Source organism: Crocuta crocuta, unplaced genomic scaffold, assembly GCF_008692635.1.
Source record: "Crocuta crocuta isolate KB4526 unplaced genomic scaffold, BGI_CrCroc_1.0 scaffold91-1, whole genome shotgun sequence".
NCBI classification, from domain to species: Eukaryota; Metazoa; Chordata; class Mammalia; order Carnivora; family Hyaenidae; genus Crocuta; species Crocuta crocuta.
The window spans coordinates 1100975-1118270 of record NW_027551575.1 but is presented as its reverse complement, the minus strand read 5'-3'; the positions used below and the strand labels follow the sequence as shown (position 1 = coordinate 1118270).

The following is a 17296-nucleotide window of genomic DNA, read 5'->3' as shown; positions in this document are numbered from 1 at the left end:
CCTCTTGAAAGCATTTCCCCAACCCCATTCTCTCTGTTAATTTAAAGCTGTGCTCAATACTGGATCAGACACAGGTGAAAAAAAAATTAAGCAGCCATTGCAAACAAATTACAACAGTCACAATACATCTTTCTAGATGCTTAAAAATAATTCTCACAAGACTGGAAAGCCAGCAAAGAATAGTCAGAAGACTAATGACAAAGGGAGATATGTTAAGTTTGGTAGCTTTGAGTAAGTAGAGAGATAAGACACCTGCATGTAGGTGTGTATAGGTGTGTGTTTGGTGAGGGACTGCCAGTACATTTACTGCTTGTAGCCATTAGTCTTTAATCTTTCTGTTCTATTAATATGAGTTGAAAAAAAGATAATTTGTGTTTATAATTAGCTGAAAGACTTATAAAAAGTCTTATGCTAAATTGTACTACAACCATAATGAGTTACCGAGGTGTGCTATGTAGGTAAATAACAAAAACAACATAAACAGAAGTTTTTAAATAAAATCCTTTTGAAAATGGATACCAAAGTTGTCTGGGCAAAATCCCAAGTTAAAAACAGCTATGCCTGAATTTCAGTTGTTATTTTCAAAAAAATATCAAGGGATATCCATGTAAAAAATGTCATTTGAACAACCTGCTTGAGACAATCATATGACTGGTATTGTTATGGTTTGTATTTGAGGCAAAAAGTACTATATTCATTATAAATTCATGAATTACATTTTGAATACACACCTGCCAATGGAACACACTGCTTTACATGTGTAATAAGGTTGTCTGCTGGAGTTCTCAAGGTCATAAAGTACAATCACACCATCTGAACCACCTGATAACATGCTAATAATAAAAAAATTCACATTAATTTATCATTTTATGTACCTCATTTACTTATTACATATTTTTGAAGATTAATGATCTCTAAACACTCAAAGATATTATGCCCAAAAATACAGAGAAAATCTTCATTAACAAAGACTTTACTAAACTAAAATTTCTCAATCTAGTATTTGTAGAATGACTACAGAAAGATTCAATCTGTGATCATTTCAAGTTTACCTTCATAATCCCAAAAAGAATGGACAGTAGAAATAAGATGGCAAAAGATTTATCTTAATTAAGAAAGTTAAGTATTATGATGTCATTCTTAAGGTCCTAATTAAAATTGTGCTAAAGGAAAATGGAATCAGACAGACTAGCTGTTACTGAGGAACTATCTGACTTTAAGCAAGTTACTAAGCCTTTTAACATTAGTGAAAAAGGGTGCAATTTCACCTAAATCATAAAGATGTAGTAAAGATACATTATACACAAGTGAGTTTTAAACTGCCTCACAGAAAGTAAAGGATCAGTAAATGTTAGATTCCTTCCCTCTATTATTAAAAACACATTTACTCTCTTCATTCAACTTTGAGCACCTGCTAGCATAACTCAAACAAGGCAGGCATAGTTTGTCTTTCCAGAGTCTACAATCTAGCAGGAAAGACAGAGAGACTTATGAACTTATATATCCAAATAAAGTATTGCCATGTGTTAACCTTATTACTGTTGGTCAAACCTCATGTTGCTGTCTCTCTACTTGTTTTGGTTCTCTAATTTTACTCTCTGGGAAATTCCCAAGAAAGGACAAATGAGTGCAGTAGTCCCTGAATTCTTGTATGTTACTGACAATTTGTCTGTTCTTTTGTACTTGAAAATCAGTCTGGCTGGATATCCAACTCCTGACTCACATTTTATTTCCTGGAAGATCTTGGATAAGAAACTTCATTTCTTTAGGTATAAAGCCCCAAATCAGTTTTAGTTAAAATATGATTTTCTTTCCCTTATATGTAGTTTCAGATCTGACTTATTTTAGGAAAGTTTTCTTGGATTATAGTTTTAATATTTACTCTGTTCTCCTCCTTTGCGTTTCACCTCTGGGAATTCTTATTATATGGATGCTGGCTCTTCTTTGCCAGCATTCTATCTCTTGAATCCTTTGTCTTTCTCCATTTCTTTTTGGTTTTTAAAAATTTCCCCTTTTCTATTTTCTATGTCTAGGGTATTACCTCTTGTATTCTTTTGCTTATGCACCTCATACTTTAGTTTTCATTTCTGAAACATTTTTCTATTTCTAATTTTTTTCTTGAGTTTGCTCATCTCATTTATGAGTTTTCCTAATTCTAACTTATGTTATTCTTTCACATCTTGTATCTTTTTAAAATGACTTTAGTGGGGCACCTGGGTTTCTCAAGTTGGTTAAAGCGGGTAAGTGTCCGACTTCGGCTCAGGTCATGATCTCACGGTGTGTGGGTTCGAGCCCTGTTTGAGTCTCTGTGCTGACAGTTAGCTCAGAGCCTGGAGCCTATTTCAGATTCTCTATCTCCTTCTCTCTCTGACCCTCCTCTGCTCACACTTCTCTCTCTCTCTCAGAGATAAATAAAACATTTAAAAAAATACTGAGGCTTGGAGGAGATAAGAAATTTAAAAAAATAAATAAAATGACTTTAGCTAGTTTTGAAATATTAGGTTAGAGTTTTCATCTCTTTGGTGGGTATGCCTTTCTGGCACAACTACATTGTCTATAAAGGCATTATTTAGTCCCTTTGTTCTTGTACTAATTTTGAATGGAGTTTGTTCATATTTATATGAAATATTCTTAAACTTTCAGAAAGGAGGCTTGGTTTAGAATAATATTTAAATTTTTCATCTCTAGAATATCCTCCTCTTTTTTAATAAGATGGTTCAAAAAATGGTAGCTCACTTTCAGAGAATTCTTGGTTCTGTTCACCTCCCCAATTTTTATCTGGGCTATTTTTTTCTTTTGTTTCTGTGATCCCTCTAATGCTCAATTTGGATTCAATTCCAAGCTGTTTCTCCTCATTTCTGTCTTTTAGGAGATCTTAAGTTGATTAGGTGAAGAAATTACAGGGCCCAGACTGGTCCAGCCCCTTCCAGTCTTACTGTGAGCCCCTTAATAACTGGGAGTATGTTATCCTCTCCAGTGTCATCCACTGTGGTCAAATTAGCTTTCAACTAACTCTGATTTTGGACTTATCAGGTCTATTAGACTGGCTTTCTTTGCCTTTTTTGACACAGATGCTGATACTACATGGATCTTGTAATTATTGGTGATTTGTTCCCACTCATCCATATTTTGTGGTTTTGGGGGATATCTGATCAATTAAACTTGTTAGAAGTATTATACATTCATTTGTTTTATGTTGCCCTCTTCAGTCTGTATTTAACATGCAAGAATAGGATCTTGTGCCAGAAATAACACAATTCTTTCCTCAATGAGAAAGTCTAGCTACCAAAAATATCTCAGCCCATCTAAATTGTTTGCTTAGTAATATACTAAATTTATATTCTGGTACAAGCTCCTTATCTTGCTGTACACCAGTTATAAAGGGTTCATGAACCAGGAGCATGTTCAAAAAGCAATGATTTATAGACTCGTTTTAAGAAAAATTCAATACCAATTTGTAGAACAATAATGTTAATTTAAAAGTAGTTCTTCAAAGTTCTTTGCTGAGACAGTTCTAAATATCTGATCAATGATGGGTAGTAAAGAAAGACAGCAAGTAACGCCATACTAACATGTGTTCACCATAAAACTTTTGTAGTTAAATAAGTGTGCGTAGGAAAATATAAACTTTTAACAACTTAACAAAATTAACCTAGAAGAATTTAGAAGATATCAAAGAAAATTCAAAGACATCAAAGAATGATGTGCAAATGTACTTTATGCAACTGTACTTGTTAAAACATTATTTTCAGGAAGACTTCTTAAAATAACTCCTAGCTTTGGAAATAAATCCTTCTTTATCACCTGTGTATATTCTGGTTTCCATTTTGGTTTCAGTGATATAACTACGACTCTCATGATGGTTAGTAAATATTAATAATCAATTTGAGCAAATTACATGTGCACTGATTTTCTTGAGAAAGACACCAATATTTAATTTTCCATTAAACATATATTTTTCTTTTTATTACTCTTTGCTGTCCAAAGGGTTTAATGTAAAACCCAAGTCTTAGCAAACATCTGAAATAGTTATAGATTTTTACCATGCACTGAGGAAAAACACTGTAGTGAGAATTTTGACTTTTCTCAATATGCTCTGCAAAAAGACTCCTCAGCCTGTATTTTTCACACATATTTTATGCATATATAATTTGTAATTTCCCATATCTCTCATTGACTGTCAACTGGTAGCCTATTGGCTTCACGTACTTCACAGATCAGACAAGTGATCTCTATTCCAAATGGCTGGCTGGAGAAGCAGTATTGAGTATCTTTTCCACCAGCAAACATNAAGAACAGCTATCACTTGCTGTTCATGTCATTATTTTATAAGCAAATGGCCCACAGCGGACCTTGAATGAGAGGTACTAAGTTGCATGTGGAAAAGTTCAGAACAAAGAAAAGAATTATCACTGATCATCTTTTAGATTTAACCATGAGTTAAACTGAGAATGTGTTCACTGTACATGTTTCCCATATATTACCAGGTGGGACTATGACAAATAGCTGAAAATTAAACACAATCTATCAAACCTATCTGGTTTATTTTAATGTAAATAATAATAACACTTCATTCTAATATAAAAATTCTGGGGTGATACTAAACATAACATGACACAACAAACTTTAGTTCCTTCTACAGTGGTTCTGATTACAGACCACATGAAGTTTTTGAACTTTCTTGTAAAGCAATGTGGGATCAAGATAAGTTTTAAGTGGGTGGGTAGCATGTTCATATTTTCACTTTTCAAAGAACCTCAGGGGCACCTGGGTGGCTCGGGCAGTTAAGTGTCTCACTTCAGCTCAGGTCATGATCTCACAGCTTGGGAGTTCAAGCCCCGCATCGGGCTCTGTGCTGACAGCTCAGAGCCTGAAGCCTGCTTCAGGTTTTGTGTCTCCCTCTCTCTCTGCCCCTACCTGCTCGTGCTCTTTCTCTTTCTTTCTCTCCCTCAAAAATAAATAAACAAAAAAAATTAAAAAACAAAAACAAAAACAAAGCACCTCAGCTGCTGTGTGGAGAATGGATTGAAAGGAGTAAAAGTGTAGTTGATAATGCTCTTGATTAACAGGAGTGGGGGCAACCACTAATGATATGCTAGGTCGCATGCTAATCATGTTATACATATAATCTCAATTAAATTACAACACGTTTGTAATGTACTATTATTGTTGGAACTGCATACGTAAGGCAACTAAGAACTAAAAAGGTTAGGTAAATTGCTCAAGGTCATTCAGCTGCTAAGTACTAAAGACAGGAGAAGCCTAAATATAGGTCTGGATTTTTTCAAGCTTAATTCTCCAACATATACTTTCACTTTTTGTATTTGTTTCCCCATTTGACTTCTTTAGGGTAGCGACTCTGTTTTTTCTTCATATTTGTATTTCCTTCCTTCTTTCCTTTCTTCCAATGTTTGTTTATTTTTGGAAGAGACAGAGCATGTCCTTGGGAGAAGGGGATGGGGAGAGAAAGGAAGAGACAGGATTTGAAGCAGGCTCTGGGCTGATGGCAGAAAGAGCATGTGGAGCCAAATGCTGGGCTCAGACTCAGAAACTGTGAAATCATGATCTGAGCCAGGGTCTGACATTTAACCAACTGAGCCACCAGGCACCTCTTTTCTTTTTTTTAATTTTATTTAAATTCAAGTTGGTTAATGTAGTGTACTATTGGTTTTGGGAGTAGAATTTGGTGATTCATGACTTACCAGTCAGACTTACCAGTGCTCATCCCAACAAGTGTACTCTTTAATGCCCATCACTCATTTAGTCCATCCCCCATTTAGCCCATTCTCCCATCACCTCCTCTCCAGCAACCATCAGCTTGTTCTCTATATTTAAGAGTCTCTCCTCGTTTATCAATTCTGTTTTAAAATGGCACTTAAGATGGGGCGCCTGCGTGGCTCAGACGGATAAGCATCCAACTTTGGCTCAGATCATGATCTCATGACTCATGAGTTTGAGCTCCACGTCAGGCTCTGTGCTGACTGCTCATAGCCTGGAGCCTGCTTCAGATTCTGTGTCTCCCTCTCTCTCTGCCCCTCCTCTTCTCACACTCTGTCTCTTTCTGTCTTTCAAAAATAAATAAACATTAAAAAATTTTAAAAATAAGTAAATAAAATGGCACTTAAGAAACACACTCCTGCACTTAAAAGCCTTCTGCAACCAAAAAGTTTCAATGTCTGATGATTCCACAAAGAATATTCAATATTAAGATAGTTTGGGGGCACCTGGGTGGCTCAGTCATTTAAGCATTGGATTATTCACTTTGGCTCAGGTCATGATCTCACAGTTTGTTACACTGAGCCCCGCATCAGGCTCTGCACTGACAGCACAGTACATGCCTGGTATTTTCTCTCTCCCTATCTCTCTGCCTCTCCTCTCCTGGCACATGCATGGCACACACTCTCTCTCAAATTAAATAAATAAACTTAAAAAAATAAAGTAGTTTGGAAATGTTTATCTGGCAACATTTTAAGGGTGTAATATTTTGTATTTATTTAATTAGTAATGTCAGATTTAAAATGCTACAATTTAGAAAATTTACTAATTTTTATGAACCATTAACATAAGTAATCAGAAAGCAAGATCTGACTGCATCTCATTTTGGCAAAAAAAAGTATAAGTGAAATAAACTTACTATCTTGCTTCAACAGGTTCAATGTCAAGGGTGTTAACGCCACTGTCATGGATCCTTTCAACATCTCTGTCTTTGTTTAACTCCAGTCCCAAAACCCTTGAATAAAATATAAAAATGGAAAGACAGGGAGAAAAACATAAAACAATAAGTAGTTTAAAAATTAAAAACGTCCTTACCTCACCAGAATTACATGTAGTACAAAAATTGCAAGTAATGTTTAAATCTCCCACCACATATTCAAAGGTATTTACAGATTTTTAAAGATCTTATATGAATTTTTATTTATTTATTTAATTTTTAAAATATTTTTATGTCATTAATTTTGAGAGACAGACAGCAAGCAAGGGAGGGGCAGAGAGAGAGGGAAACACATAATCTGAAGCAGGCTCCGGGCTCTGTGCTTTCAGCACAGAGCCTGACGTGGGGCTCAAACCCACGGACTGTGAGATCATGACCTGAGCTCAAGTTGGACGCTTAACCGACCAAGCCACCCAGGCGCCCCCCCATATGAATTTTTAAAATATCAACAGTACTAACAATTACATATATAGAATTTCTCCTGAAGCATTATTTTAAACTTCATTTAAAGGGTGTACTTTAAGGCACCTGGGTGGCTTAGTTGATTGAGCATCCAACTCTTGGTTTTGGTATAGGTTATGATCTTACCGTTTGTGGGTTTGAGCCCCACCTTGGGCTTTGTGCTGTCAGTGTGAAGTCGGCTTGGGATTTTCTCTCTCTTTCAAAAAAGCAAAAAAAACTTAAAAAGAAGCTTAAAAAAATAACGGGTGCACTTTATTAAGATGTTCATGAACAAAAGTTACATTTGGGTATCTTAAACTTAGCTGAGGACACCTAGTGGACAAAAGCTTAAATTACAGTATTTTAAAAAATTTCTAAAATGTTTCTTAAGCTTAGGTACAAATACATGATGACGATGTTCAATTCAACAATTAAGCACATTTAAAAAAATCAAATTGGGGCGCCTGGGTGGCTTAGTCGGTTAAGCATTCGACTTTCGCTTAGGTCATGATCTCGCGGTTTGTGGGTTCGAGCCCCGCGTCGGGCTCTGTGCTGACTGCCAGCTCAGAGCCTGGAGCCTCTTTCAGTCTGTGACTCCCTCTCTCTATGACCCTCCCCTGCTCATGCTGTCTCTCTCTCTCTCTCTCCTAGAAATAAATAAAACATTAAAAAAATTAAAAAATCAAATTAAATGTCTGGAAGTCTAAATAATTAACAAGTACTCTTACAAATTAAGATGAATGAAACTTCTGATATTACATAACTGTAAGCTATCATTATTCTGGAGATGGTATTAACATTAAATCAGTTAATACATGAAAAGTGCTCATCACAATGACTAGCACATAGTAAGTGCCCAGTGAATGTTCACTATTACAACTGTCTTAATCCGTTGGATGTTAAAGAACATCTACATTAATTTAATCAGAATGATTTCTAAATTCATTACTGATCAACATGATGCTAACTTGCATGAAAATTTTTAGCCTAATTGGCAGTTTTATTTTAAAAAAATAACAATGGACACTGCTAGAAAAGATACAAACTGATACTTTTATGCACTCACAGTAGTAGTATTAATAATTATAAACATTTTGGTTAACTATTTTAGCAATATCAAATGTTTGATTTAAAGATATACATGGATGTGTTAACTTGGATTTAAATAAAATTTAAAAAACAATTAGGAAAAAAATATATATGTGGCTTTGTTTTCTGGAACGCGTTTAGCCTTAGGTTCAAATATCGCGTCTAACACTTATTGGCTGTCTGACATTGATCAATAATAGTAACAGCTAATATTAAGAGCCTATTGTTCACTGACTCTGTAACCAGTGGTAATAATAAGTGGTAATCCAAAGTTGTAGATTTCCTAGGTGGTAGGTTACATTATTAAATGCTTTTCCTGATTATAAAGCTAAGACATAACTAATCTGCCCAAGGTCGTACATCTAATAATTGGCTGAACTGGATCTGAACTCTGATACTTTTTCTCAAGACCATTACATTGTTCTGCTATCTCTGAGCTTCAATATTTCAACAGAGAATAATTTTTCACATTTTCCATTGAAATTTCCATTTCTTCTTAAAATATTTTTCTATTTCATGATTTTTCACATTATATTATTAATGTGTGCTTCTTGTAACCAGTAAAATAATCCCTTCCTTGAGTTCCTTTCTCTGAACAATGAGAAATGTGGCTCTCATTATCATGAATATATTTCTCTGATCAATATCATTATATGCAACCCATCTCCCATCACCAATATCATTCCCGTCCCCAAAAAGAATGCTGCTCACCGGGCTTGGGCTTTGATTTCTGCCTCCTCCGATACCCTATCGCCTGGGCTGGTCAGTCCCAACACTGAGGAGTGCCTCCTCAACCCGGTTAGCATCTGCATTATCACTCTAGGCCGATCTAATCCTTGCCTATATTCAGTTTTAATGAATTTAGAGGGGTTAAATGAAGAAAAGTAAAAGGGTAATATGATAGGGAAATGAGGATATGGTATGTGTAGAAGGAGGTACGGTATGCAAAAAAAGAGTTACTATAGCAGGCCAGAGACTATTATCCGTAGAAAGGTTAACTACAAGATCGGCTTTTGTCTGCTTTTGGGATTTCAGGAGGGCTCCCATTATTCCTGGATAGGAATGGTTCTCTTTGCCTAAACTCGGTGCACTGTGATGAATATCTGAGAGTCTGAAGTTTTGCTACTTGTTAGGCAGATGCATGTGCATGATAGGAATTTTGTTTCGTGCTCAAGAAAAAGAACTAAACAAAGTTCTTCAGACAGAAGGGAAATTATACAGGAAGAAAACTTGGTATATCCAGATTGAAGAGAGCAAAAAAAAAATAATATATATCTAGGTAAATGTAACAGTCAATTATCCTTATAGTATGCCTAATAGTTGAAAACAAAATGAAAAACATTATCTGATGGGGTTTACAATATAATATGCAAGAAAACAACATACGGTGGAGGGTTAAAAGTGGTAAAACAAAACAAAAAAACAAAACAAAACAACCCAGGCAGGCACCCTGGTTTTTTTTTAATTAAAAAAATTTTCTTAAGTGCTTACTCACTTTTGAGAGAGCCAGAGAGAGAGAGAGAGAGAGAGAGCGAGCGAGCAAGTGTGCACTCATGACAGCATGAGTTGGAGAGGGGCAGTGAGGGAGACAGAATCCAAAGCAGGCTCCAGGCTCCGAGCTGTCAGCACAGAGCCAGATGTGGGTCTTGAACTCACATACTGCAAGTCATGACCTGAACTGAAGCAGGAAGTCAGAGGCTTAACCCTCTGAGCCACCCACACGCCTCCCTTGTTTCTTTAACATAAAGAGATAACTGTAGTTCAAATTGTTTCCAATGTTTTACATTACAGTACTAAAATTTTACAATTTTTTTCATTTTTTATATATTTATGACTGACAATAAAAGATTAGTGTTTGACAAGGGAATTTTAAATACCACAGAATAATGGTAACTGTCTCCACTGTATTAAAGTCACTTTCCATAGGTTCGGCTAACACGATTGGTTTTATAGATGTGCACTAGTATGCAGAGCAAGGACTGCCTGAATATTTATATGCCAATTGTTTGAAGTAGAATTAAATGTGCTGAAGAGAGTGCCATTATCATCTTCCCTTTATAAACCACACCCATAATTACATGATTCTATGATTTTCAGGGATTTCTAAAAATGTTTTACTTATTAACTTGTTTATGATTTCAAGTTTTTATTTAAATTCTAGTTAGTTGACATTGATTACAGGTGTAGAATTTTGTGATTTATCACTTACACGTAACACTCAGTGCTCATCACAAGTGCCTTCCTTAAAATCAATCACCCATTTTACTCATTCCCAGCACATCTCCCTCCAACAACCCTGTTTCTTCTCTATAGTAAAGTTTCTTATGGTTTGCTTCCCTCTCTATTTTATGCCTTTACTCTATGTTCATCTGTTTTCATTAGCGATAAACGAAAGTTGTCCTACACAATACCCCTCCTCTCTTGTCTCCCTCACACCAGCCACAAAGGTTTTCAAAAGTAAGTGGAGGTTCATTTTTTAATTTTTCTTTATGTTTTGTATTTTCTTTATTATTTTCTATTATATTACAACATAGTCATCATTTTTATATGAATACTCTTTCCAAGGCCATCAGTGAGTACCCTGCCGGCTAGATATAATGTATACTTTTAATTTCTCTTTAATTCCTCCTACTTCTTGAAAAATGCCATCCACTTAACACAAACTCTTCTTAGGCCTCTTCTCTCATGTCTTTTTTCTCACAGGGGTTAAGAAAACAATACGCTAATAAAACATAAATACATAATACAATTTCAGTAGTAATAAACTGAATAAAGAAAATAGAGTAATGGGATGGAGAACCACTGAGAGCAAAAAAGGGCACTGGGGCCAGCAACTGACACATTTCATGACTTCCTCCTTAAACAGTCTTCTTTTAGTGTAAATACACTTCATCACCCCGGTTTTCCTTCTTTGAAGTCTCCTTCCGCCTAACTTATTTATTTTTATGTTTTTTTTTTATTTTTGAGAGAGAGATAGAGTGTGAGCGGGGCAGGGGCAAAAGAGAGGAAGACACAGAAAGTGAAGCAGGCTCCAGGCTCTGAGCTGTCAGCACAGAGCCCAACGTGAGGCTTGAACTCACAAACTGGAGATCATGACCTGAGCTGAAGTCGGACGGTTAACTGAGCCCTCCAGGAGCCCCCCCAGCCTAACTTTAAATGTTCGTTTTCTCAGATTTTTCGCCACTGAACTGCCTTTCTTACTCTACAAATCTCATTTCCACATCACTTCACCTACCATCTCACATTAAAGATCTCTCAATTTCTTATAAGTATCAAATATACATAATGAAGTTTGTCTTCCTCTCTCCAAGTGAAAATATTCAGACGTTCTTCAAAAGTAATACGGGAGGGACACCTGGGTGGCTCAGCCAGTTAAGTGTCAAACTCTTAACTTTGGCTCAGGTTATGATCTCATGGTTTTGTGAGTTGGAGCCCCACACCGGGCATTGCGCTGACATTATGAAGTTGATTTTCATTTTCCTAATGACTGAGAATGTTGAGAATCCTTTTATGTGCTTATTTGTTATCCATAGATCTTTAGTGAAATATCTGTTCAAATTTTGTGACCATTAAAAATACAGTAAAACGTTGGATTGGGAGTAACTTATTCTGCAAGTGTTCCACAAGATGAGCAAACATTTCTAAAAAATTTTAACATGATAAACAAGGGATGTCTTACAATATGAGATATGAGTAGTACGTGATACCAATGTCACATGATCACAACTGAGCCAATGGTTCTTGAAATTCATTTTGATGTATAAATGCTTTGGGTTACAAATGTGTTTCCAGAACAAATTATGCTCACAAACCAAGGTTTTATTATAATTTTGTATCCACTTCATCTACCTCACCGCCACTCATGCTCTCGCTGGCTGTCTAAACATAAATAAATTTTAAAAAAATTTTAAAAATAAAGTAATATGGAAAAATCAGTTAGGACAAAGTTACGTACGGTAAAACTTGCCTTCCCCTTTGGAAAACCTTATCTAAATGAATACCATCATCATTCACTCTGTTATATAAAGCATCTATCTGGGAGTCATTGTTGACTCCTCTTTTCATCATTTATTACATATCTAAACAATTTCTATAGCCCGTTGATTTTATTTCTTAAATATTTTTCATATATCTTCACTGTCTTTGACCCAAACTCTACTTACCTGGCCCAGGGTTCCATCTGTTCTCTCCTGGACAACTAGAACAGTTACCTAACTTGACTTTCACTGCTTGCTCTCAATTTCAATCTATTCTCCAAGTAGATGACAAAATCCAATAGTTGTCACCTTATTATCATCTTTATCTCTCTTCACCAAGCACATAAGGCTCTTCCTCATTGAACCCCGTACTACACCTCCAGGTTCATCTCTTGTCAATGGTCCCCTTGTCTGCTCTACCCATGCTAAACTTTGTTCAATTCTTGGCCTTCCCTCCGCTATTAGCATAACGATTGACAAACAGTGGGAGCTCACTAAATACGTCGACTGACAGGAATCCTTTGAGGGTAAGTTATTCTTTGGGGGCATGGGGAGGAAACGTGAGGAAGAAGGAATAAGGTAAAACGAAAGAATTTTCGCCAAATCCTGCGTGCGCATCCACCTGCCTACAGGAATGTAGAAGGTATCTTATTTTCGTTAGCCACAGAGCAGAAGAGATTAAAAGCGAGTTTGGTGGAAGCAAAGTGATAATGAAGCGGGAAAGTGAGAGGCAAGACTAACACTGCCAAGTGGTCCATATCTGAATGCGCTGTTGGAGGAAAAAACAAAAAAGTAAGGTTTTCTTTACCTCCGTGTGGACTCAGCTCTACGGAGGCGAAGAGGGTCGTCCAAACCTGCCTGTCGCGCTGACAAAAACCCTAACATCCTGTTCCTTCACTTCGGCTTGAACACTGGACGCCGCCATGACAGAGCGCAGCGGCTGTACCAGTGGAGTCTCCGATTGGTTAAGCCAGATGACACCCGACCAATGGTGAGTGCCGTTACTAGATGGGCTTGAGGATAAAGCGGGTGGGCGGGGTCCGTGGCCGGAGAGCTAGTGTGCTTGGGTTTCCGCGGCTCCGTCTGAGGTTCGCTCTGAAAGCCGGGCTAACCGCATGGGTTGGTCTCAGGATTTGTTGCGTGCCTTATGGAGAGCTCTGTCAAAGGAAGCGAAGGAGCAAGTCGGCACAGACCGGTTCGGGAACAAATACTACTATGTTCCGGAATACAAGAACTGGAGAGGTGAGATGACAGCGAGCGCAGCGGTTGCGCGGTCAGTAAATAAGGGGAAAGTGAGAACGGCTTGTCAACTAACCCAGTGTGCTACAGTTGTGATGTCACCTAGGGGGACAACGCAAGTTCGTCCACTTCGCCAACCCCTTCACTCTGAGCTGAGTGCTTTGCGCCGCGGCCCAGCAGAATGTGTGCCCGCCGTCCCTGGGTTGCAGCGCCTTGTTGAGGTGCGACCCGCGAGAGCGCCGCAAGGCACACACACAGCTCCCCTGGCGCAGAGAGCCCGCAGGCGGAGGACGCCCCGGCCCTGGTCCTGGTCATTGGGCGACGCAGACAGGGACAGGTCTGCGGAGCTCTTTTACCACACGGCCTTGGGAGAGACAGGAAAGTGGCTTTTCCTCCCCCTGTGCCCTCCTTGAGATCAGACCGGCGTTATGTAATTGAAGAGCTGTATCTAGAGCGTCTCCGCTTTTTCCTTTCCTGGTGTTTACCGTTCCCAGCAGCTCAGGCGCTGGCCGCATGCGTCACCTTCCACCAACGTGTCAGAAGTAGGTCTCTGCACACCGTGGAGAAAAGATCCTCACAAGGCTTCATGTTACCTTCTCCACGAATTTGCACTCCAAAACCCCGCGGAGCTCAGTTTAAGATCATTGCGTTAGTCGTGGTATTTTTTAGGATTCACGCGAAGTAGTGGAGTTTGGAAAGTTAGGGGGCGTTCTTGTCCGTTGAAATCGTGTCACGTAGCAGCTGTAAAAACCTTTTCGATGTTATTCCATCGTTGCGATGCAAAAGATCTCAGGCTTTGGGATCAGAAGGGCTTGGATTAGAATTTCAGCCCTGACACCTGAATAGCTGAGAGAACACGGACGAAATATTTGTCCTCCCAAGTCTCATTCTCGTCATCTGAAAGAGACGATAATGACCATTATATTGAGAAAAGCTAAGATCTTTGCAAAATTGTGTCCCATTCATTTCCCTTAACTCTAGTTAAACGGAATTAGTCCTTCCTTACTTTTTCTTAGAACACATGTAAAGTGCTTTCTATGACTTATCTCTCCGTTGTTTTGCCTAGCCTTTTTCTGTAACTGAGCGTCTTAGACTTGTTTCCCAAGTGAGCTTCTAAACGCTGTCAGGGCAAAGACTATGTCTCTTTTTTTCTTTCTTCTTTTAAAGTCCACGAAGAAACTACCTAGCGTGTTGATAGTCTTTTTTCACAGACTGCAAGCAGAAGGAAAGATTTTTCTTTTCCGTAAGTTGTCAGGAACATTAAAAATATATGCAGAACATGAGTTGACTTTTTTTAAATTAAAGTATAATTTACAAACAGTAACACTCATCCTTTTTGGTGTGTGGTTTTATGATTTTTGATAAGTGCATTGAGTCCCATAACTATCACACAATGAAGATATATAATGGTTCCATCACTCCCCAAATTCCCTCTATCCCTTAGTAGTTCATTCCCTCACCCTATAACCAGCCCTTTGCGATCACTGATCTGTTTTAGGTCCCTATAATTTTGCCTTTACCAGAATGTCATATATATGAAATTAAATAGGATGTAGTCTTTCAGGTCTAGCTTATTTCACACAGCATAATGCACTTAAGGTTGATCCATGTGTCCATAGTTGTTCCTTTTTATTGCTAAGTAGCATTTTGTTGATGGTTTGCAATTTTAACTTTTTAAAAAACATATTGGCATTTCAGGTTAAGAACATTGTGAATATAGCATTATTAGTTGGCATTTTAAATTAAAAGATGCTAATTAACATATTTTTTGAAAGTTTGCTTGCTTTATGGTGGATTACTTAGCAAGAGATTCCCCAAGTAAACTTTTTCTAGAAATTTCCTTTGATATCACACCCTTTTTATTTATAGTATCTCTGATTTTTTATCCATCTGGTTTCATTTATCTCATGTTTTGAAAGAAATTCTCTTCCTTTCAAAGGTAAATTCTTATATACTCAATTCTGACTAGAACCTCTTTGAACCTTGTTTTATTATTTTCACCTTTATCTTTTGCACATATATTGAACATCTGCACCCGGTAAAAAAAACAAGTTTATTACTGTAAGACTATTTTGAGTTGTTTTCTTGCTAATAGACATTGCGGATGTCCAAATTGGGGATGGAAGATGAATATCATGCCTAATTTCTAGAAAACAAGGTTTGGAGTATTGTGTTTGGCTCTGGACACCACACTTTAGGAGAGATGGTTGACATCTAGAGTGTCCAGACAAGGGTAGCAAAACTGATGAAAATTTCTAGAAATCATATCTATGACTATTAGCTGTGAATCTTGAGGAAATTTATCCTGTGAAGAGAAGATTTAGAAGCAGCTTCACATATTTGGAAGATTGCTGTGTAGAAGAAGATTAAGCTCATCTGTGCAGACCTTTAAATGAGAACTCAGGTCAGAGGGGAAATGTTTCTCTTTTTTATAAGAAACAACTTTCAGACTGTTGGAGCTATGTTAGAAAAGGAAGAAAGTGCCTGTGTTTAATTGTAGCTGGGAGACTTTAGGGAGATAAGGAGCTGGACACATTTGGTCAGCACCTTGAATGAAAAATAGAATTTCAGAAAGAATGGTTTAAGAGCATTCTGTGTCAGGGCTTGGAAGGGATAGTAAATACCACAGAGATTAGAAGGTAGTCCCATGCTGCTTGACTTCCGGGTAGAAGAACTAGAGAAAGCTGTTCTAGTGAGAGGATAAACAGGGTCAGACACTATTCTGTAGCTGGTAGGTAGCCATTGAAAAGCGTGTGACATGGTAAGAGGTGCTGGAGAAATGAATCTGGAAGCCCTGTAGATGGTGAACTAGAGGGGAGAGGGAGGAACTGAAATACTATTCGGTGGGAGCATTGCTAAATTGACCTTGATTCTGGAAAGAGATCTTATGAGACCGAAGTAATGTGAGTGGAAAGAAGAGTTTTGATTTAGCAAAACTTGTAAACTTGATAATGACTTAGACTGGTGGAAGGAAAAAGAAGAGAGGCCAAAGATGATTTTGTTTTAATTCTGCAGAGCTGGTAGATTGTAGTGTACTGATTGATGTACATGCAGGCTAATAGGGACAAATGCTAATAGAGAAGTAGGCTTTATGGGAGGTTGGTAAAAGAATAAATGGAGTTTGTTTGTTATAATAGGACACCTGTATTCTCAGGCAACTGTATACCGATATCTCCAGTTCCAAAGATGTTAGTGATTAAAATATAGATTTGAAAGCCATCTTTCTGTAGGTGATCGCTAAAACTGTAGGGATATTTGCTCACTAGGGAGAGAGTAATAGTAAGATCAAATTAAGAAATAGGTATTTAGGAATTCTGTCGTTTTAGTGGCTTTTCAGTCGAGAAGGAATAGATCCAAACTACCTGGCTGACATTCATGACCTTTGAGCCTATCCTGAAAGTGACATTTGTTTATAATCTAAATCTATAGATCAATAACTTTACAAGAAGTGTAGATATTTATATTAATAGAACTCAAATCTGAAACCTTACATGATTTTTACCAGGGAGTTGAATCAGATAATAGTTACTTTTCAGCATTCAGAAAAAAATAAATTAAAACTTGATTGAATGCAGCCATTTAAGAGCTGTATCTACTCTGTTACTTTACATAATTTCATAATAATGAGCTTAGTTGATGTTCCCAAAACAGAATTCATTGGGGACCAAGGCAGGATAGCAATGGACAGTAGGTAACATTGATGCCTTCTTTTAGAATCCAAGACAAATGTTTCATCAAACATGGTAGGGATATTTATTTTTGGAATACATTTTTAAAAACTGTATAACCTTCATTAGGGCTTTTTGCATAGTGAATTGTTTATAATAGGCTACTAGCA

At 37.3% G+C, this 17296-nt stretch overlaps 2 protein-coding genes across 5 annotated transcripts in view; one reads left to right on the top strand and one right to left on the bottom strand.

Moving 5' to 3' along the window:
• The window catches only part of ERCC8 (ERCC excision repair 8, CSA ubiquitin ligase complex subunit), a 53418-nt gene extending 40236 nt beyond the window's left edge, over positions 1-13182 (bottom strand). Inside the window, exons 1-3 of one of the 3 annotated variants that reach the window (XM_077751437.1) lie at positions 13028-13182; positions 6635-6730; positions 732-833 (exon numbers count right to left, since the gene is read on the bottom strand). In XM_077751437.1, coding sequence (XP_077607563.1) covers positions 732-833; positions 6635-6730; positions 13028-13104 — 275 coding nt within the window. In that variant the 5' untranslated portion in view covers positions 13105-13182. Of the gene's footprint in view, positions 1-731; positions 834-6634; positions 6731-13027 lie in introns of those variants that run through there. The other 2 variants (XM_077751436.1, XM_077751438.1) reach the window with 2 other exon arrangements.
• A 76-nt stretch (positions 13183-13258) lies between these two features.
• The window catches only part of NDUFAF2 (NADH:ubiquinone oxidoreductase complex assembly factor 2), a 154713-nt gene continuing 150675 nt past the window's right edge, over positions 13259-17296 (top strand). For both annotated transcript variants that reach the window (XM_077751435.1, XM_077751434.1), the window contains exon 1: positions 13259-13461. In XM_077751435.1, the coding sequence (XP_077607561.1) occupies positions 13335-13461 (127 nt within the window). In that variant the 5' untranslated portion in view covers positions 13259-13334. The remainder of the gene's footprint in view (positions 13462-17296) is intronic.